The sequence below is a fragment of the Ambystoma mexicanum genome, chromosome 14 (genome assembly GCF_040938575.1).
Source record: "Ambystoma mexicanum isolate Mex_15411 chromosome 14, UKY_AmexF1_1, whole genome shotgun sequence".
In the NCBI taxonomy this organism is placed as follows: Eukaryota; Metazoa; Chordata; class Amphibia; order Caudata; family Ambystomatidae; genus Ambystoma; species Ambystoma mexicanum.
In genome coordinates, this window is record NC_090940.1 from 282,536,166 (window position 1) to 282,558,961 (window position 22,796).

The 22,796-nt window shown below is 48.2% G+C and overlaps 1 protein-coding gene across 1 annotated transcript in view; it reads right to left on the reverse strand.

Moving 5' to 3' along the window:
• POLE2 (DNA polymerase epsilon 2, accessory subunit) overlaps nt 1-22,796 on the reverse strand; it is a 1,095,907-nt gene that overhangs the window by 583,526 nt on the left and 489,585 nt on the right. The window contains exon 11 of the mRNA XM_069637399.1: nt 5,884-6,056. Coding sequence (XP_069493500.1) covers nt 5,884-6,056 — 173 coding nt within the window. The remainder of the gene's footprint in view (nt 1-5,883; nt 6,057-22,796) is intronic.

The window sequence follows — 22,796 nt, forward strand, 5'->3', positions numbered from 1 at the left end:
TTTGGCATCATCTTACGACAGGACTCTCCCTTCTCGATATTGCGTTCCTGTCCTTGGAAGAAAAGACACGAAAAGCGTGGACCCATTACAGACATCGACCAATGCCATGTTTTGTAGGCTTTGGAGCTCGATGGTTTTTCGATGCCATGATAAAAAACAAATGTTCTGATGGGTGACCATCTCACGTTCCAGTGCGTTGCTGCAGAAAAAAGAAACTGAAGAAAATTGTGTGGACTGCTCCATACATGCACGCCAATGACGCCGCCTCAGCAGGAGGCAGAACCAACGAAAGGTTATCTACTGGCTGAAAAAACGGCCTGGTGCTAATCGCGTCAACTAGGATACTTCAAAGATGAGGAATCCATAGGAGGAATGTATCCATTAAAAGCAAAAGCAAGAAACAGCAAGCCAAAACAGACACTCAGGAAGAAGGGTGGGGGAGACAAGCACCCAAGAGACTGGGTTAAGGAGAGTGTGAGGAGGATGGGGGTAGGACACGCGACAGGAGACTAGGAGACCTTTACAAAGATCCACCAGCTTTTGCCAACAATTCACAAATTGTAGCCTTGTACTCAAAGGTAACTTAGTATTACATCCAAATGCAGGTCGAAGGATCTACCTCAAATCATTTGGGACGTGTGATGGTCAGAACATAATCTAGAGCTTCAAATGCCCCTGCAGCAATTATGTGGGACAATCAATGCACAAAGCGAAACTGAGATGGAATGAACATCGTTCCAACATTCCCACAGGCAACACAACATCCTCAGTCAGTGACATGTCATTTTCAGGAAGCAAAACACAAACTTTCTCAGATGAGATTCCAAATCTTAGAAGTGCTAGAAAGAAAAGCAGGAGAATGTAACATCAGCAAACTACTAGACCAAAGAGAAACATATTGGATAGACACACTGAACTCCCTTCACCCCAATGGCATGAAATAACAGTACAATTTTTCATGTTTCATCTAAATGTGTTTTCTTCCAAATGTGTACCACCACAGCACACATTCCTTGTGCTGCGGTCGTACAATTAAATTGCTGCTAATAGTTATTTAGGTTTTAGCCAGCTTTATATGTTACATTATAAGAAAACTTGAGTGCTTTAATCATAAATGCAATATAAAATCTTCACCTTATGCATTCCTACCCCATGTCTACGGTACCCATAATGCGTTTGTAAGTTTGAGACCGATCTAGGGGATATTTTGAGGCAATTTATGCCCAAATATGCAATGTTAACAACATTCACGAATATTGTGAAAGTGTACATATGTAGTGATATTTGATTATTCTAATGCTGCTGCTTACTTTGCTGTTCACTTGCACGTTCGGCTTTAGCCAGCATGATTATGATATGTAATTTCAGGTCGGTGCATTACAAAGAAACAACATGCACTAGCGTATTTATGTTTCCATGATTTAGAAATATTGTACAATGCATGCCACTGCTCGATTGCCTTCACAGGCATTTCATTCCATCATTTGTAATCTCACAATTTGTTTGGCTGATTCTGATTAAGAATGTTTATATTTGCACAATTTAGAGCCTATTATATTACTTATGGGACATCTATATTATGGTTATTTGTCTATACAAAGATGGCGCCTAGATTTGCAATGCCAAATTCTATGGTACATACATTTTTGTGGAAACAATCCTCTACACTGGGAGTGCGCACACCTTATATATATGGGGTATGAAATACAAAGTAAACGAGAAAGGCTGCAGCCGTGTGGTAAATTAGGTGATCTTCCACTATCACCTATGACAAAAACATAACTTGGGAGGTACTGACCTCACTGACTGCGCACACACCACTTCCTAGAAGGATACAATAAATTGAAAAAGATAAGGAGATGATAGGAAATGGTGGTGGTAGGTGCGCATGGTCCACGCTGCATGCTCAAATTTAAAGGGAAAGTGTGCTGTACTTGTTGAAGGCTCCCATTCCGTCCACTCTCCACGGGAGCTCGCATAAGTATGGAGGAAAGGGAGAGTATAAAAGATCAGAAAGAGAATGAGGAAATAAAATGTACTGGGAATCTTGGGATGGATGGCGGCAAAGTGTTATTGAGGTGCAGGTGAAGCAAGATGCGATGAACCTGAGGATGTCATCACTGCTTTGCCTGGGGTAGACTCTTCCCATGAGGCCAGTGAATGGCAGCCGTTACCTGATCCTGACCCTGGTGGGCGCTATATGAGGACGGACAACCTGAGATGGTATGGCATCAATGGAGGGAGGAACATACCACCCCCATTCCCTTTTTAGGGATGTTGCCTCCATGCTTTAATGGCATACTGTGACACTCTCCCTGAACCCTGTGCCAGACACTCCCCGACATGCCACAAATGAACAAAATACCAGTCACTGAAACATTGAAGAGACAATGGGCAGTAATCATCACTCCCAGCAGCGTAGGAGAAGAAGGAGTTGGGAGAGCTGCAGAGGCTGGAGGACATAGCGTCCTGTGTGGACTGCAACCGGCATTGTAGCGAGAAGATGGACAGCGCACTGCCTGTGAGCGAGAGGCAGCGGGAACTGTGTAACGAGTCGGCAAAGGCACAACGGTTGACAGGGCACATGCTGAGCCAGCAAACAGAGAGCGAGGAGCAGAGAAGAACGGGAAGCACTAACAGCACCTGGTAAACCCAGGGAAATCAACAGGGTTTCCAGGTTGCATGAAAGTGCGCTCACAGAGCAAACCAAAAGCAATGTGAAGGTTAACATACCTGCAAGCTGTAACACAGATGACTCGCTTAACCCACATTTAAAGAAAGGAAGATAAACCTGAGTAAATGAGAATGAACTGGGAGAAGGGGCAAAACCTGTATGAAATAGAGATTGGTGACAATGAGTTTAACATTTTCAGGTATTTGGTTTAATATTTGCAGGTAATTGTCTATTTAACAGACACTTGGTTCACACACATATATATATATATTTTATTTTGTTATATATCGCTACGAACCCCCATGCATTTGAGTGCTGCTTTTTATTACCCACGGTGTGTGGTGCTCATTTATCGCCCTCGGAAGGATGAAAGGCTGAGTTTGGCCCTGCCGGGATTAGAACCTGCATCGCCAGGCTCTGCACAGATGTCAAAGTGAGCGCTCTACTCGCTGTGCTATCTGACCGGCTATTTGTGCAGTCAAGTTTACCGTGGTAAGCTTAACTTAAATGATTTATATTCTTATGAGTTAGGCTTAATGATTTATTTTAAAAAAATAATTATATAGAAGAGCGGAAATAACGGCTATTTCTGCACTATATGTTAGGTGACTGTATACACTAGAGACAAAGACTCCATCATTGTTAAGTATTTTTAAGAATCTCTCTGACCCCAAAAGAGTTTTTTATGGAAAGCTATCCTACTGTCAAAGAACAATGTTCTCCCTGAAGAAGTTCTACAATTGTTGTGAAATGTTATGGAAGAACGAAACATGTTGGGCATTACTGCAGTGTAAATATAGAACAGACATAGCACTTATAGATTTAATGTTCTAAAGAGTTATATAGAAATAACTGTGGGTATTGCTGAAACCTTAATTGAACGACATGTACAACGGGTCCTCCAATTTAGATCTTGTATGTTCGGTAGCAGATATTAATGAGCCACTGCTCTATGTTTTAGTATTAGTTTCAAATTACTGTAATTATTTGTTTAAAGAACATAATTGTATTTGTTATTCTCACTAGCAGCAATAGTCACTTTATAATGAATACACTTTTTGTATTATGACTAAAATATATATATATATATATATATATTGTTTTACTTGTTTTTAACGAAAACTGCTTGTTAAGAAAACATTGTTTATGAATACTAGCTCTTTAGATGGGATCATCTTAAAATATCGATTGATTCTAGAATGAAAGGGTTATATGAGCTTTAACCCCCAAGGAGTCTGATAATAGAATAAAGTCACTTTTCTAGCGCAGAGTAGGTAGGGTCTCTATGTTTACAAAGTTGGTTTAATTCCAGGCCAACTCTTTCTTACTTTCTTTCCTGGTGTCTCCCCTTGGTTTTGTATGAAAGAGAACCATTTTTGGGACGAATGTAGTAAAAACAGGAATGATACACCAACACTGGGCTAATGTCGTTTCATGGATAAAATGAAAATACTTACAAATACATGTATAAAAAATCCTGGTAGGAGAATACACCAGGTGAAGGTAAATGCTTACAAGTAAATGAATGCATGAATGTCCTGGCAGGAGAGTACACGAGGTGAAGACATAAGATATAAACGTACAAATAATTGTGTAAAAGGCCTGTTTGGAAGGCACTCCAGGTCAAGATAAGTGTTTTGGAAAGATAACATGAAGCCCAGGCTGGGGAGTATACCAGGCCCATGCAAGTGGGCGTATGAGTGGTAAGAAACTCAAGGAAGGTACCTGCTCTTGAGTTTGTGAACTGTGAGAATCTTCAGGAAGAGCCATACCCTTGAATGGTAAAGAGAATACCTAGAAGAGTTATGTCCTCAGGATTCTGAGTTGTATGCTAAAGAAGAGGAGAAATCTGGGTAAGGAATTATTATCCCAGAGAGCTAGGGACATTATCTAATTGGACACTTTGTGTTGGAGTTGAATCTTTTGGTTTGAAATGAACCCTTTTCAAGAGTCAAAGACAATACCCTTTACACCTTAAAATCAGTTAGAGTGTGAGGGCCAAAATAGGATTAGGGACACAGGCATATTTTGTTGGACATATTGCCAAAGGACAAACGCATTCGTTTTTGGTTAAGGCAGGGAAAAACCTTCTAGAATAATAGGGAGGCAATTTCGAATCCCCTTTTTGTTTCAATAAATGTTTCTAGCCAAAACCTCGAGTCCTCTGTGTCTGTCCCATTCCTAGCTCCTCACAAAGATGATAAAAATAGAGAGAAAGAAGAAAAAAGAAAAGGTCTCCCAGGTAAAAGTTTGGCACATAGAAGAGGGGAGATTTATTTAGGTTGGGACCCTGTAGAACTAGCACCACTAGTGATGGAGATGGAAGGAGGCTTAGGATAGCCATCTACAGACCTTAAGTTTGCATCCTGTCTTCCTGTGGCTCTGTGCCTCAGTTTAAAGTCAGCTCCTTCACCAACACCAACTACATAAGTAACCATCAGGCGTTTGTGCAGAATTGAGGAACTTTTACTTTGAACTCTTCGAATTTATGCCACACTACCCCCCCCCCCCCAAGTTTACCTTTAGAACGGACAATAAACCAGTGAATGACTATCCTGACCATGTTTGTTACTTCTATGCACATTTTTGACCGAAAGATAACTTAGTTTGCAACTGTAAACAAAAATGAATCAAGGGGTATTGGGAAACCTATGGCACATATGGCCTATCTGTGATCCATGTGTGCTTTGTGAAAGAGGGCTGCCGGTGGGCTCCTCTACAGCCGGACGTTGGATTTTAGTCACCAAACCATCAGTGGTTCACCACCACTAATTCAGTGATAATTCACTATTGTAAGTAAATGCTAGACCAGAAGTTACAAAGATCACAAGCCTCTATGAAACCCTATTATTCTTGTCTGTTATTGCTAAGCCATATGCAACAAAAAATGTATCAGTAATGTTAAAGCAACATCTTCACATTATAATTTGTTCCTTAAGTTTGAAAATACTTACATATGTTGCATTTGGGTAAAGCAAAAGCACTAGGTGTGCCAGTAACCATAGTTTGACTGCATAGATACAAGGCAAACGAGGTAGATTTGTTTACAAGTCACCGAAAATGTTTTGTAAATGTTTGGTAATAAATCATTTATGAAACAAAGGTATCTGTTTAGGAGTCTTAAATATAACACAATCAACCAATGTAAACATATTTCCTTTACACTGATTTAGGAAGCAGCTTGTACACTCCCCCTTGACACCAATTACCTGAAAACATTGTGCGAAGTTTCTCCAAAACATCTACGTGATCTAACCACACATCGGAGGCAATTACAAACATGGCATCTTCATTTTCTTCTTCCAGCTGTTTGAGCTTCACAGAAGCTTTCACAGACGTTGTAGAAGGACCTCCAAAGAAATTTATGTTCCCATAATACGCTCTAGAATAATAATTAAAACATTTTAAAGTGCCATCAGTCCTCACATTAAATTCTATTATATCTCAATATCTGGGCAAGACAAAATCACATCCACAAACATCTGTATCCTTTGCTTATTGTGTGAAAAAGAAACTGGATTTCTTAAAGCAATTCCTGGCTCAATAAGAACAACTGCGAATGTGGGAGGGTGCTCAGGGTGGAGTAATGTCTCAAGTATGCTATGCTGTGGATTAACCACTGTTGCCTACAATGAGGGTAAATGCGACTACACATTTTGAGCTTCGAAGAGTGTTTAATACATCCATATACTGCATTATTGTAAAGTATTTTAGATCAGGTTGAAGGTGTCTCCAATACAAGTTTTCTGTATTAGAAGATTTTGCATGTAGTCATATTTATAAAATATGGCTTTACTTAACATAGTAGACTTGCATTATACAAGTTTAATATCAATAATACCTATATTAGGCAAATACACAGAATAATTTCCAGTACATTAATAAACTCTGCTTTCAACGCTATTACCACAGGCAGAACAACTATATAAAGCTTGGCAGATAAATCCATATCAAAGTTTACTAGTAATATTTATTCCACTTCTCATCAGTGAAACCTAAAATGAAATATCATAGAGGCCCAAACTTGGAACGAAAGGGTGAAGAAAATTGCATAGAATAAAAAATTGCCCAAAACATTGCATGGAAACCCACCAGGGTGTAAACTCTCCAAATTCTCCATCCGAACTGTTCCCAGGACGCAGTATCCTCGGAAATCTTCCATCACTGGTGAGGTGATTCTCCTCCGCCAACAGAAACCGAATACTCCAGAGGTTCTAAAAGATCCAACATCTCAAGAATTCCCCCATTCCAAACTTTCACGGAGGACTTTGGTGTGATTTCCTGACCAAATTAAATTGATATCCCTTTTAATCCACCATGAGGCGCATTGGGTGGCAGATAGATGTGGATATATCATGAGAGCCAGTTCTTGCCTCCCCCTCTTAGATGGGCGCTTTTTCTGCCAAGCATCATAGGGCTCAGATCTGTTAACAGAAAGTACAAGATGATCCCCAAAAAACAAGACTGTATGCTTAAAGGGGAAGTTCGTTCAACAATGTTACTGTCCCGATCATTCGGGCATGTATTTTTAAGCATACGGTAATCGATCTTAAATAACGTCCTCTGCATCATACCTTAGTTTTAATCACTGTTACACATGTGAAAACAACTGGTTGGGTGCCGCCATCTTGTGCTAATCTTATCTAATCTTGCTAATCTTATCCGTTGATGCATCGGCTTAAGTTCAAGTGCCCTTACGGCAAGAATACATATTGCCCGCCCCTCAAACTGACATCACAAGACGCTTATGCCCCTTTTCACCACACCAATGCACGTCTTGTGTAAACGTTCTCTGTGCGCAAGCTATTGACGTGTCTCCATGGAAATTCCAGGACGCCTCTTTCCTCGACAAGCATAAACAGACCCTTTCTGAGGAGACAACATTGCAGTTTCCTTTTAATTAGTCTGACTGTATTTTGTTTTGATCGCCCGCAACTCGTTTCTGCTCTGTTCAGCTATCTTCCTAGTACGACGCCTCACGAACAGGTACTTGCACTAGCTTAACTGATTTAACTCAGTACTTGCGTTTTGTTTAAATATTTCTCATATTATGTACCAATGTCTTCACTAAACCTTAATTTCATTTCTACTTTAACATGCGTGAATGCGAAATGTCATTGTTTGTGCCGATTGTTCGTTTATTTGCTCGATGGGTATTTGTAACATTGCAATTTATTATCTTCTCCTTCTTTAACAGTAGGTGCTCCATACAAACAAAAACATTTGTATTTTTTTGACTGTGGGATGTTGTACTTATTCAATTTTAGGAACTATGTCAACAATACAGCCCTGCCATTACGAGCCGGTATATTCAGAAGAGGGAGGAACTAATTGAAAGAGAAAGAAGCGGAAACATTGGGGAATTAGAGAGTTGGGACGATGAATCACCAGAGCCTGATCCTAGTTTCATGGAAGACGTTTAAACCTGGTGTGTGTGCAATCGTTGCAAGGTGATGCCAACCGAGGTGGAGAACTGCTACTGCCCAGAAAACTCTGGATGCTTGGCTTACATAGCCGAAGAAAAAACCACCACTATATGTTACCGTGCTGCATGACTTCAGGGCAGCCTGCCTCACAAGGTGCGGATGATGGTGAACAGTTCGGCCTTCGGAATCCAAGTAACGAGTAAGTATACTATAGATCTAAAGTAATCATGATGCAGATTTGATGTAAGTTTGACCACTGAGACAACTGACATTTCATGTCGTTCTTCTACATTGTCGTAACTTTGATCGATCACTGACGAATGAATTTAGTCTATAATTTGTCGATTCTTCGAAGTTCAGGTCAATTTTTTCTGAAAGCTACTTTAAGGGCAACTATGCCATGGAATATAGGATACATTTTCAAGTAAATTATAAGTTACTCACCGTAGTGACTAACTTACTCTTACTCTTAGTCCATAGTCCCCTTTCCTCCATACTGTATGGGCGTCCCTTCCATGGGACAGGAGACGGAACCTTTTTCACCAGAAAAAACCTTCTCCCCCTTTAAATTTAGAAGCGCGCAGGGGTGCGGCCCAGGGAGCATGTGCTGCCCTGACTCCTCTCTCCGGCACCACACCTCAGTCCACATTGACAGGTCGACAATAGATTTAACATTGCCTAACGACACCAGTATTATTAGGGGGGAGGTTGATGGGACGTATGGAGGAAAGGGGACAATGGACTAAGAGTATGTTAGTCACTACAGTGAGTAACTTATAAACTTATAATTACTCTTACGTCCTTCCCCTTTCCTCCATACTGTATGGGCAATTACAACTGATTGTAGCCCAAGGGTGGAGAGGAGACCCTCCTTAAGCAAATAGGTTCCTGAGAACCGCCTGCCCGAAAGCCGCATCAGATGTAGAGCCGGTATCGAAAAATGTAATGCTTGCAGAAAGCTGAGGGAGAGGCCCAAGTAGCCGCACTGCTTATGACTTGCCAAGGGACATGGCGCTGGAATGTGATGGCCGTTGCCTTGGCCCTGACTGCGTGGGCATGCATGTTGGCGGGAAGCGGTTTATGCTGGCCCTTATACGCTTCCTTGATGGCAGAGACCATCCAGCAGGATATGGAAGCCTTAGAGGCCCGATAGCCTGGTCTTGAGCCTCAAAAAATGACAAACAGGGCGTCCGATTTGCAGAAGCCATTGGTCCTGTCCAAGTAGAATTTTAGGGCACGCATGACATCCAGGCAGTGCAGCACTCTCTGTGCTTCGTCCTTGGAATCGAGAAGAAACCTAGGAAGTACCATTTCCTCATTCAAGTGGAAAGCAGACGGGACCTTGGGCAGAAATGCTGGCACTTTGTCCTTGTGAAAGGTAGTATATGGTTCCGAGGCGACCCGCACCTGGATTTTACAGACTCTACGAACCGAGGTGAGGCCGACTAGTAAGGCTGTCTTGATGGTGTCCAGCCTGATGTCCACAGACGCCATAGGCTCGAACGGCTTGTGCGCCAGAGCGCCCAAGACTATGTCAAGGTCTCTTGACGGACGGGTAGAGCCTTGCACGTCCCGTCATGTGTTTCTTGACGATAGGATTGGAGGAAGAGAAGATGCCTTCCTCCGAGTTCCTGTAAACCCCAATGGCTGTGAGGTATGCGCAGAAGGTGTCAACCTGCACGCCAGAGTGGGCAAGGTGCGCTGCGAAGGAGAGCATGTCGTACAAGGTGCACGCCAGGGGGGGTTGATTCCCTTGCAGTCTGCCCAGTGGCACAACTTGGTCCATTTGCTTTTGTACTGGGCCCTGGTAGCCTTGCTCCTGGCGCCCTGTATGATTTCCAGATTGGCCTGTGAGAGGCTGAGGTGCTGCAGCGTTACCTGCTCAGGTACCACGCTGTGAGGGCTAGTTTCCCTGGTGGAGGGTGGATGACTCTGCTCCCCCTGCTGCGCCAGAAGATGTGCTGGGCCCGTCAGGAGGTGAATCAGGGGCACCTCCGAGAGACTGACCAGCCACCATGGAGCTATTAGAATAATGAGGGGTTGGCGAGACTACTTGATTTTGCAATTTACCCTGCAAATCAGGGGCGTGGGTGGAAAGGCATAGGCCTTCATGCCAGTCCACTAGAGGTGAAATGCGTCACCCAGAGAGCTTGGGGCCTGACCTTGCCAGGATGCGAACTGGGGACACTTCTTGTTGTGCCAGGTGGCAAAGAGATCCACCTGGGGGTGACCGCACCTGTTGAAGATCTCCTGAATAACCAGGTTGTTTAGCTGCCACTCGTAATTGTCCGCTCCCAGCCTGCTGAGCCTGTCCACTTCCAGGTTGGATTCTCCCGGGAGGTGGAGTGCCATGAGGTAAATGTCATTTTCCAGGGCCCACTTCCACATGTTGGCCGCCAGTCTGCACAGAGGAGGGGATCTGGTGCCTCCCTGCTTGTTGACGTAGTAAATGCTGGTCGAGTTGTCCGTCTGGATGAGGACAACCTTGCCCCTGAAGTGGTAGGAATGCCTTGAGCGCCAGCCAGATGGTTTTCAGCTCTAGCCAAGTGATGTGGTATTCCTTCTCCAGTTGACTCCAGGTGCCGTGGACGGAGAGATCGTCCAGGGTAGCTCCTCAGCCCTCGAGAGACGAATCCGTGGTGACGGTGGTCTGCGGAGTCGGCGTCCGAAAGGGCTTGCCCATCCATAGTTTGCAGTCTCTGGACCACCAAGTTAGGTCCGGCTGGAGAGATGGAGGAACTTTGATCATTTCGGATTGAGAGCCCCGCTCCTGGTTCCACGAGTCCGCAAAGTGCAGCTAAATCCGCCTCATCCTTAATCTCATGTGCAGGACGGCAAATAGGACCGATGCCATTAGACCCAGGAGATGTTGGTACCACCATGCGGAGGTCACCTCTCTGTTGAGAAAGTGGGTGGTGGCCCTCTTGATAGCCGAGATTTTGTCCTCCGAAGGAAATACCTTCTGGGAGCATGTGTCCCAGTTGAGGCCCAAAAATGTCAGTCTGCGTGGGTTGCAGCTGGGACTTCTTGAGATTGAGCAAAAAGCCCAGATCGTGCAGAGTGTTCATAAGGGCATGGGAAGAGTGGTGAACCACTTCCGGAGATGAGGCCCTGACGAGCCAATCGTCCAGGTATGGGTAGATGTGGAGGCCCTGCGCTCTGAGGAGGACCGCCACCGCATTCATGAGCCTGGTGAAGACCCTGGGAGCCAAATTGAGGCCAAACAGAAGGACCTTGTACTCAAAATGGTAACCCATGATCCTGAAACGAAGGAAAGAACGATGGGCTGCCAAATCAGGACGTGTAGGTATGCGTCCTTCAGGTCCAGGGAGCACATCCAGTCTCCCTTGTCCATGGTCTCCGCTATAAAAGTTGGCGTAACCATCTTGAATTTTTGCAGGGGTGATGAGAGGTTGAAGGTGGAAAGGTCCAACACAATTCTCAGGCCTGCAACAACTTCTTCTGATTAACGAAAATCCTGGAGTAAAAGCCAAAGCCTTGCTGGGAGGCTGCAAATTCCTCCACTGCCTGGCTCTCTACGAGCGGCCAGATCTCTGCCAAAAGAGTTGCTGTCCCAAACTGTGGGAGTGAAGGGGAGGAGGGAGGAGAGGAGGGAAGGAGGGAGGAGAGGCTGGAATAGGGAGGCAGTACCCCGTGGATACTACAGAGAGGATCCAGTGGTCCGCAAAATTCTGGCACCAGAAATGTGCATGGAGAGCATGCCTGCCCCCCACTGGAGACACGAGGACCCAAAAGGGCGTGTCATGCCTTCTTTCCCTCAGAGGCTGTCGCGGAGGAGGGGGACTGGAAAATGCCCTTAACCCCCCCCCCTTTTTTGTTGCTTGCGCCGGCTCTGAGACGACTAGCAGTCGGCTGCCTGGATCTACGCTCATGGAAGCCTCTGAACTCTCCATACGTACAACCCCTATCGGAGCGCAGCAGAGATTGGGTGTATGATTTGGGTGTGGTCTTTGTCAAAGACTTGGCTGTTTATAAGCTGTTTTTCTTTTTGTCCAGCTCTTCGGCCGTGGAGGAGTGGAAAAGGTCCCCCCATCCGCCCTCGAATGGTAGATCTAATATGCGTTCCTGGACATCCGAGTTGAACTTTGTTGCCCGGAGCCAGGCTGTCCTCCTCATGTCCGTGGCGATTCAGATGGCACGGCCAGAGGTGTCAATATGGGCCACAGTGGATTCCATGAGATCATGCGCCACAAAGCTTGGCCTCGGCTCGCCCTGCCTTAAAGCGTGATTGGCTCTGGGTGGGGAGTTCCGGAAGGAAGTCTGGAATTTCCTGCCATAATCTTTGGTTGGCTGCAGCCAGCATGGCATCTGCGTTGGCCTGGGGAAGATGTAAGGACGCGTTGGAATAGAGTTTCTTGCTGTACGCTGCCAAGATCTTCTCTGCCTTGCCAAGCAGCGCCGCAGAGGAGGAGGCTGAGGACGACTGAGGCTTGGAGTATAGTGATGCCGCTGCGATCACCGAAGAGTGTGGCTGAGGATGGCCAGAGAGCAAGAGTGTATCACCCTCCATCTGCCTTTACTTGGCGTCCAGGCGTCGATTGACCGACTGGGCTGAGTGGGGCTTGAGCCAGCCCTTCTTGGCCAGGGAGACTACATTGAGCTACAGAGGAATCCCCGATTTGGCAAAGGGGCGTTGTGTGAGGACTTCCACCAGAACCCCCTCTGCCAGCTGCTCGTCCACGGGTTGGGGTTTGCCCAGATGCTCTGCCAGCCCAGCATGACATTCGTGGAAGGCCATGGCTGAGGATGGCGCGTCGGATCCTCCTCCTCATCCGTATCCTGTGGATCCGAGGATCCTGTGGACGAGGAGGAGTATTTGGCGCCGGAGGCTGGGGTACAGGGACCGCGGCCGGAGGCTGAGGAGGTGGCGGAGGCTGGTATGGAGCCGTCTGAGGAGTCGGCTGGGGAGCCGGAGGAGGCAGCTGCGGCGGGGCCTGGGGCGCCGACGGAGGCGTCTGTGGTGCCACTAGCATTGAGGGAAGGACTTCCCAGATGGCGTCTTTGAGGATACCCCCCATCTGAGGTGACTTCATGGGGTCGAGGAACCTCTCGAAGAAGACCTCTTCACTGACTGAGGAGGTGGCAGGGGGTGCTGACGGGGTAGCGAGGATCTTCTGGAGCCACTGCATACCCTGCCCATATGGACGCAAAGGAAAGCTGCCCTGTGCAAAAGAGGGATAGGCTGTAGGCCACATACCTGGTTGAGGCCAGTCCCACCTTGACGCTTGTTCTACGCCGAATTCCTGGAATGGCGTTGGACGGGTGCCTCGGTCTGGTGCAGCGGCCATTTTGCCGAGCTGCCTGCCAAGTGCCTGCGACGTGTTGCTCAGCCCGCTGGGCCCGGCCGCGTCCAAGACTCTTGCAAGTGGATCACAAGGCCTACCCTGATCCTCGGGCCAAGGCCTGGCAGGTGTGGCACCCTCGACCCGGGGATCAGTTGAGCTGCGTTTAGGCGCCCCCTCTGACGTATTTCCGGTGTTAGGGCATAGCCCCTCGGCCATGGTGCCAGTACAAGGGCGGTGTCCCTCGGGTGAAGACCCGGTAAAAGAACCTTCTGGTCCCTCAACACTCACTGGGAGGATCCGAGGATCCCTCGGCCCGGAGGCCGGTAGCTGCAGCAGCCTCGGTGCACATGTTGGTAGAAGGACCTGACCGGGTTGCGATGGAGAAAATTGGCGCTACCTTGGGCTTGGTTCAATGTTTCACGAAGTTCTTGAGGTCCTCTTGAGGTGACTTCTGGAAGAGCTCCCTCCACCTGGCTAGTCTGTTCTTCAGCACTTTCGAGGACAGCGAGCCACACGCTGCACAAGCTTGCCAACCGTGGTCTGGGCAGTGGTAACGTAGGCAGAGGCCGTGGGGGTCTGAAGTTGGGAAGTGTAACGCTCACCTGATTCTCGCAGAGGCGCGGGTCTTGACTGGGCGACTACCGTATCTTCAAAGGTGATGTGCAGCACCCGGTTGGCTCTTTGGGCTGGACCTCTGTGCCCTGTATGCCTGACGTGCAGAGTAAGATGTCTGCAGATAGAAAATACGGGGTTAATGAACTGGGGTTATTGGGGTGTCCCTATCTCTTTCCTCTTCTCCTCTCCTGTAGACCCCCACAGGTTAACGCTCTCACCTTAGGTAAGTGAATGCCGAACTCTCCATCTGCCTCGGGGCAGGGTGCTGTAACCAGTTTCTTCACCGGATAGGTAGCGCAGGCCTCTTGACTTCAGAGGACTGCTGTCCGTCGTTTACTGCACGAACGGTAAGTTTCGAGTAACTCAAATGTCTTTAAAGTCTTTAATAATGATGTCTCTTGTTTTGCAGGGTTCCGGCGATGACGGATGACGGGCTGAAGTGCCTTGAAGATGGAGCCCGTGTGATGAATAGAAGCGCCTGGAAGCACGTAAGTAAGCGCTTGTTGCCAGCTTCACAATGCGCTCTAACTGTCTTTTTATTTTGCAGGTACAAGTTCGGAGCGGCTGCAGGGTGCCGGGATACCCACTGGGTTAGATGTGGAAAGGAGTAATGGCACGTGAGTATTAAAGTTCCCCAATGTCTTTAAACGCACCTTGTTTTGTCTTTCAGATGCGGGATGCAGCGCCGACGGCCTCCGGAGCGTGCGAAGAGTTGGTAAGCTTTTGTCTTTCAGATGCCGGAATGCAGTGTGAAGACCTCCGGAGCGCACGAAGAGTAGGTAAGCCTTTGCCTTTCAGATGCCGGAATGCTAACCTGTTCTTTCTTGTCTTTATAGGTGTTGCTGAAGACTGGATTCAGGATGGTAAGCCTTTTTCCTTAGGCCCAGGATCAGATGCAGAAGACACGATGAGCGTTCTGCTGCAGAGGATGCAGAATAACGCAAAGCAAGATTCATCCACCGGGTGTGGTTTAAATAGCCTCCTGTAGTGCTTAGGTGTCTCCTTCCACAGCCACGCCTAAGTAAGAAAAGAGTTCCTGGTAAGAAAAGAGTTCCTGCCTTCCAGAAGAGTTCCAGTGTTCTGAATCTAGGGAGTGGCTCCAGCCCCACCCAACAGGAAAAGTAGTTCCAAACAGAAGAGGATCAGAGGCTCAACTGGCAGGCAAGTAAGCAGCATGGTCTGCTGCAGGTAAGTCCACCCAAGCATTATGAGCCCGGCGCTTCCAGCGCTGGGACTGGGCATATTTATGAGCCTGGTGCCACTGGCGCCAGGACTGCGTCCAAAAGGTCCCCATTGGGACTGGTTGGCACTCGGAACCTGGGTTATGGATCTGCTTCCAAGGGAGTTGGGAAAACCCTGACCTTTTGGAAGCAGAGATCATGACAGGAAGAGCCTGTTGCAGGCTGGACACCTGCTGAACCCTGTAGAAGTCAACATGCGCCAGGGAGGAGCATGACGCCTGAGGACCGAGTACCTGAATGACAAAAAGACAAAAAAGAAGACAAAAAGAAGAAGTATCAGCACATGGAATTACATGGCCGAAGCCAAACCCAGGAGCACTGGTGAATTCGGCCCGTTCCCGTCGAAGCGGAAAAGGGGACTACGGTGTGGCACCGGAAGGCAGAGTCAGGGCAGCACATGCTCCCTGGGCCACACCCTTGCGTGCCTCTAAATTTAAATGGGAAGATGTTTTTTTCTGGTGAAAAAGGTTCTGTCTCCCGTCTCTTGGAAGGGACGCCCATACACTATGGAGGAAAGGGGATGGGACGTAAGAGTAATGAGTACACTTATCTGGTTAATTCAAATAAAATATTTCTGTTTCTCTTTTTCACAGGTGGTACAGGTTGGTGGCCTATTGTGCATTTACACGGTGGATTCATGAGAGGCTTGGATTCTGCGTCCGAAGACTAATACCTGCCTCTTTCGTTCGAGCCATTCGTGCCAAATTCCCCAGTGAAAGTGGACAGTACAGGGGATTTTTAAACACTGTGCCGCAATCTCAAGTATACAATTTGTGGTTTGTGCAATCAACATCACCAAACTAATTAAAATACAAATGAGTTATCGGCCACCCGGGGGCGCACAGATGAGCCTGCTCTCCGTGTGAGCTCTGCACCCGAGGTCCGGAAAGTGGTCCTGAACCCCCACTTTGCGCCCCCCCCTGGAGCTGGCGACGGAGCATAAGGCGTGGGAAGGTGACCTCCCCCCCACCCAGGAAAAAAAACTCGACTAAAATCGGAGGTGCCCTCGCTTAGAAAAAGGCAAAGACGTCAGGAGCCCCTGGCTGCGACCTGCACAGCTATGTGGTTGAAGTGAAGTCCTGCTGGCCTACGCTCGAGGGGAAAGCTGACCCGCACGGCCTCCTCGGACGAAGCGAACACCGACCCTGCCGAGAGAGACTGCCCTGGGCCTCTGCTCCACGCTCCCAGGAGAATCCCTCCGGAACTCACGTATGCCCCAGCCAGTCTGACGGGCCGGGCTCCGCGAGCTGAGAATTGCCTCGGCGCCGACAGCCGTGTGGGCTGGACCCGGACGGGCCTCAATCAACTGGACAAGGTAGGCGACCGCCCCTCTCCTTTTGTCCACGGGAGTCCGTAAAACTGTTCCGCGCTACCGCGCAAACCGCAATGGCATTATTTCAAGCCACCAGCACATCCCCGGCGCAACGAGGCCTACTCCTCCCCCTACTCCTGCTGAGGGCCGCGTAGCGCACAAGGCCCTCGAACGACACCCTCCAGCAGGGAGACAGGGCCCAGCGCTCACCCCGGCGAGTTAAGTGGAGTACCCAGGCATCCAGGAGGGCCCCTGAAGAACCTGTGCCTGATAACCAGACGGAATCAGGACCCACCACGCGGAGCGGGGCCTCCTTTTGAGCAGCCAGCATAATCCCAGCGCAACGGAGAACATCTCTCCCCCTACTACTGCCGAAGGCCCACGAGCGACACTCCCCGGCAAGGTGACAGGGCCTAGCGCCCGCTACAGTGAACGAAGTGAAGTGTCCACGCGCCTGAAGGTGCGGCTGCCCTCCCCCCAGGAGAGCCCTCGAGAAATCTACACACGACAACTGAATGGAATAAGGGCACACCATATGGCGTAGGGAGGACACTTTATACACAGTTCCCGCACTCTACAATCATAGTTGCATCGGGGCTACAGGTACTGACTACTGAGGCCCTCCCGCCCCCGCCGGAAAACTACGACCAGAGGGTCCCTCTACTCAGCCAGATCAAGAGATCTTACACCAAACTTCTCAATTCACGGAAAAGCTACCAGGACTAAGGGTTGGGCCCCCGTACCAGGGGCGTGTGCCTCCTCAGGGAGCAAACTTTTCACGACCGAAGTAGGGCATCCAGATAGCTCCCTAAGGCCGGGAATCGCTGTGTGGGAGCACCACGAACAAGCTAGCGGTGCACACACGGCACAACCAGTGAGTCCAAACCCCACTCCCACTACACTCAGGGCTGGGACATCGGAATATATGCAAGCAAGAGAAAAATTAGCTACGTACACCTACGCACCTCCGCACCTCCCCCCGGCAAACTTGCTACCCCCGAAATGGCAACTGAAGCGGCAACACAGGGGGACACAGCCGCCATGAAAGACGATGTTGCGGCTTTACTGGCAGAGATAAAGAATATGGGGGCCAACATAGGCGGCAAAATCGATAGGATCACTCAACGCATGGACAAGATCGAGGATAGACTGGACGGAGTGGAAAACAATCAAACCTCGATAGACACCATGGAGACGCAGCTGGAACATAGGATAACGGAACTCGAGCTGAGGAAGGAGGACTACAGGTTGAAGATGGACGACATGGAAAACCGGGAGCGACAAAACAACCTTCGCTTCTTCGGAATCCCGGAACAAGACGGGGAGACAGAGGAAGGCCTAAGATCAACACTCCATGATATTATTAAGATCTTGGTTGCTGACGACGAGATCGACAAACCAAGGACAGAACGGATCCACAGGGCCGGAGGCCCAGCGGGAGGTCCGAGGTCGGTCCTCGCCCGCTTCCACGGATACCAGGACAAGGCCAATATCCTCGAGAAAGCGAGGCGCGGAGGTGTCATCACTCTTAATGGAGCACAGATAACGATATACCTGGACCTGTCTGCTATGACACTCGCCCTGAGGAGGATGTGTGGCCCCCTGACGAAATGGCTAAAGGAACGAGACACCGGTACAGATGGGGTTACCCCTTCTCCCTCACTTTTGAACACAATGGTGCAAGGCTCAGGCTGCGATCTGAGCGAGAAATAAAGGCATGCATATTTGAACTAGTGGAGGCGAATGAAAAGAGGAACGATGAAGACCCACGACGAATGAAGGGAGAGAATGGAGGCTCCAAGGCCCCAAGAGACAGAAAGTTAAGGGATCGAGAAAATATCGGAGAGGCAATGTTTCCCCAGAGGGGGGCAAATGAACCAAATATACCAGAGATGCACCAAAAGACCTTACATGATGCTAATGCTTCAAAAGGGGCCTACTTTTGACCTAGTGCAAGACTTATGCTCAACTGTTATAAGTTAAGGTTTGAAAGGGGAGGGGACGTAATGAGGGCTCAGACTCATGTGCTAGTTATTGTTAGTAAAATGACCGTGAGTGCGATCAACTGGACCCGCGCGGACGCCGTTGTATGGGGGAGGGGCAGGGGGGAAGGGATTCCAAGACATAAGGGAGATAGAAAATGAAACAAATTCCTTGATCACCGCTGGGAAAGGTAAAACACCAATGCAGGTAGAAGAAGCGATGCCCGGGGAAGTGTGGCTTACTAATGCAAATGTCTTCATGTTGTGTATAGATGGCCAACCCTGAAGGCAACACACAAGACCCCCTGAGAGTGGGGACCCTTAATGTTAAGGGATTCAACTCCTCGACTAAGAGATCATTGGTTTCTAGGGAATTCCGGAGGGCCAAAATTGACATTCTGTTTCTTCAAGAAACAAAATATATGAGAGGGGAACAGAGACCTGTCCTGGGGAGAAACTGTCAAATAGAATTCTGGGGATTGGGGGTACTGCGCAAGGGGGGTGTGGGGATTCTCATCAAAAAGGGGATCGAAATTCCAAGTCACTAAAACCTGGTCGGATGAGGAGGGGCGTGCCCTGTTGGTGACTGGGACTATTGGGGGGGGGTTGAAGTAACGCTGGCCACGATCTACTCTCCCAATCTGGGACAGCTCAGGTTTCTTTCCAGAACCATCCCGAAAATAATGCTGGAGGCTACTGGTCACATTATATTGGGTGGAGACTTTAACCTCTGGGCGGATTGGGACTTGGACCGAAAGGCCGGCAACCCAACCGCAGATGATGAAACAAGAGGGGATTGCAATGATTATGCTAGTATGATTCAAGTATATGCGCTGACTGATGTGTAGAGAGAATTGCACCCCGAGGAAAGGGGATACACCTTCTATTCGGCCCCCCACAATACTTTCACTCGAATAGATTATATTTAACTCTCACGAGACCTGTACAACGCCACATCGCACTCAGAAATCACTCCAATAACTTGGTCCGATCACGACATGGTTTTAACTGATATTCACTGGGAGGACTTGCCGACTAGGGGGGGAAATGGAGATGTAACGAGGCCCTGAGACCAGGTCTTTAAGGACGAATTGGAAACAGAGATCAGAGAATATTTTAAAACCAACAATACTGGGGAAGTCCCTAAACAGGGAGTATGGGAAGCAGCAAAGGCAACTTGGAGGGGAATCCTCATACGGGAGGGGGCCAGGAAGAAAAGGGAAAGAGCGCTCATTGAAAACAAGCTCAGGGGCGAAATATGCCGGCTAGATAAAGAGGCCAGAGAAGGTGACACCACGGACCCCAGCAAGATTCAGGAGGCCAAAATAAAACGGGAAGAACTCAGTCACTTAGAGCATGACCAGATAGTGCATAGGCTGCATCTACTGAAACAAAGATTTTATGAAAAAGGGGATAAAGCCGACGCACTACTGGCAGCTAGACTTAGGCTCCAACGGGCGGAGCATAGGGTAACAGAGCTAACACACGCTGACCCTACTCAGGAGCAACCTAAACCCTCTATTCCTGAATTATTTGCTGACTTTTATGAATCCCTTTACACCTCCGAAATTGATCCTAACTCAAGTGAAATAGACAATTACCTGGCCGACATCGGTCTCCCCAGGGTTGCGCCCACGGACTCGGCCCTCCTCGAGTCCCACATAACAGAGGAAGAAATACAAGGAGCGATCAATAGACTAACGCTAGGCAAATCCCCTGGCGAAGAAGGATACACAGCCGGCTTCTATAAAACCTTCAGCACCCTCCTTACTCCATTCCCAGCCGAGTTGTTCAATGAAATTCTTGAATTGGGGTTGCCCCAGACTCTTTCGTCCATGCACTTATAATGGTCATCCCCAAGGAAGGCAGAGATCCCAAGCAATGCGGGTCGTATCGCCCCATACCCCTACTTAATTTGGACGCCAAAATTTACACGAGGGTACTAGCCGCCAGATTGGAGACCCATATGCCCCACCTTATTCACCCCGACCAGGTCGGATTTGTAATTGGGCGGCAAGGAGCGGATACCATGAGGAAGACGCTCCATTTAATTTCTGCCTCCCAAACTATGTGCAATGATCCCGCCTTACTCTCCATAGACGCTGAAAAAGCCTTTGATAGAGTAGAATGGGGCTTCCTAGCTGCAGTCCTCCGCACAGTGAGAATAGGACCAAAACTCAGAAGGGGTATACAGGAAGTCTATACCTCACCTAAAGCCTCAGTAGCCGTTAACGGGGGGTACTCGAGGTGGTTCGAGCTCAAACGCGGTACCCGGCAGGGATGCCCACTCTCGGCCATTCTTTTCGCCCTATCGGTAGAAACCCTTAGCCCAAAAGTTGAGAGAGGACACCCAAGTAGAGGGCATGCAGCTGGGGCAAGTAGAACATAAGGTGGCGCTGTACACCGAAGATAACTAACCCCAACACATCCATCCCCAGGGCACTCAACCTCCTAGATGAATACGGCCGCATATCGGGGTTTAAAGTTAATAAGTCCAAATCCATACTTTTCCCTCTCCAGGGGTCAGTAGAAACGAACAATGATAAATATCAGCCCATAGGCCTCACGATAGAACACCATAAACTAAAGTATCTAGGGATATATGTCACAAGATCATTGCGAGAGCTTTACGATGCTAACTTCCCGGCGCTTCTTGAAAAGTTCCACGCGGACCTCGCCCGGTGGGACAAACTGACCATATCCTGGCTAGGGCGCCTTAACGCAATAAAAATGACATGCCTTCCAAGATTTCTATACCCTTTTCAAATGCTCCCTATCCAAATGGCATGACAATTTTTTATGGAGGTCAAGAAGGCAATTATGAGATTTCTATGGCAGAGGAAGAAGGCTAGAATAGCATACTCTAACCTGATACTGCCTAAAGACAAAGGCGGGGTAGGCCTCCCTGACATTCAAAAATATTATGAGGCGGCCCAACTGCGAGTGCTCATCCCCCATCTAAGCAACCAAAAATTGCCCCAGTGGATTGCCATGGATAACCACTACTTGTCCCCGGCAACAGTTTCTGAGTGGCTATGGTCCCCTAGGAGGAGGGTGTTAAAGAGAACTAAAGCGCACCCGATGTTTGAAACCATATGGGATATATGGCGGGAAGGCAAAGACATGGCAAAGATCACCACGTGGCCGTCACCACTGAGCTACCTGTGGTTCCCCGGCATCAATTACCAGATTCCCAATGTGGAGAGATTCCAGTCCTGGTACGAAGCAGGTCTAGAGAGGGTGGGGCAACTCCTTAAAAAAGATTCATTCATCTCGCTTCCTGAGCTGGAGGAAGCACTGGGAGTGGGTACACTGTCTGTGTTCCACTTCCTGCAGATTAAGGGTGCCTTGACGAAACCCGAGTGGAAGGACAAACTAAGAAGGGAACTCACCCCGTTTGAGACCAGATTAGACTCCAGACAAGAAACGAAAGGTTTAATTGCAGCCTTATATAAGGTACTAATAGAAGCAGGTGAGGGCTCCACGGAACCCCTCAGGCAGCGATGGGAAAAAGACATAGGGGACGACATCGACCCAGAACACTGGGACAGGATATGTCGAGCAGCGCCCAAACTCTCGATATCTTGTCAATATAAATTACATGCAATCAAGCTATTAAACAGATGGCAATATGATCCACACAGGCTCTCCAAAATGTACCAGTCATCTAGTCCGTTGTGTTGGCGAGAGTGTGGGTCCGTGGCAGACTACTGGCACATGTGGTGGAGCTGTCCACGTATTCAAATGTGTGGAATGAGGTACTAGGGTGGACCAAGGACCTGGACGGGATCCAGAGAACAGCTGACCCCTATCTTATTCTGTTCGGATTTGAGAAAGTTGATGATGAATGGAGGAGGGTCACAGACATAGCTGCACACTTGTTACTAGCTGCCGGGGCTGTGATGGCTACAAAATGGAAATCCTTACGGTCCCAACCGAAAAAGAGTGGGTCAATGTGGCCTCTAACATGTGCATTATGGAAAAGATCACATCCACCATACATAGGAGATCCACACAATGTGATATCCTATGGATGGACTTCCTTAACAAGTACATGCCAGGAACAACACACTAATGCCAAGAGATGGTCCATTCCCACGTTTCGAAACGTAGAAGGTCCCCTTACCAGCAAACCATGTAATGTACTACAGGGAAATACTACAATTCCCCCAACAAGGGGGCCTCAGACACCTCAAACGACTAACACCTACCGAACGGCTTGCTGTTCATTGTATAATGC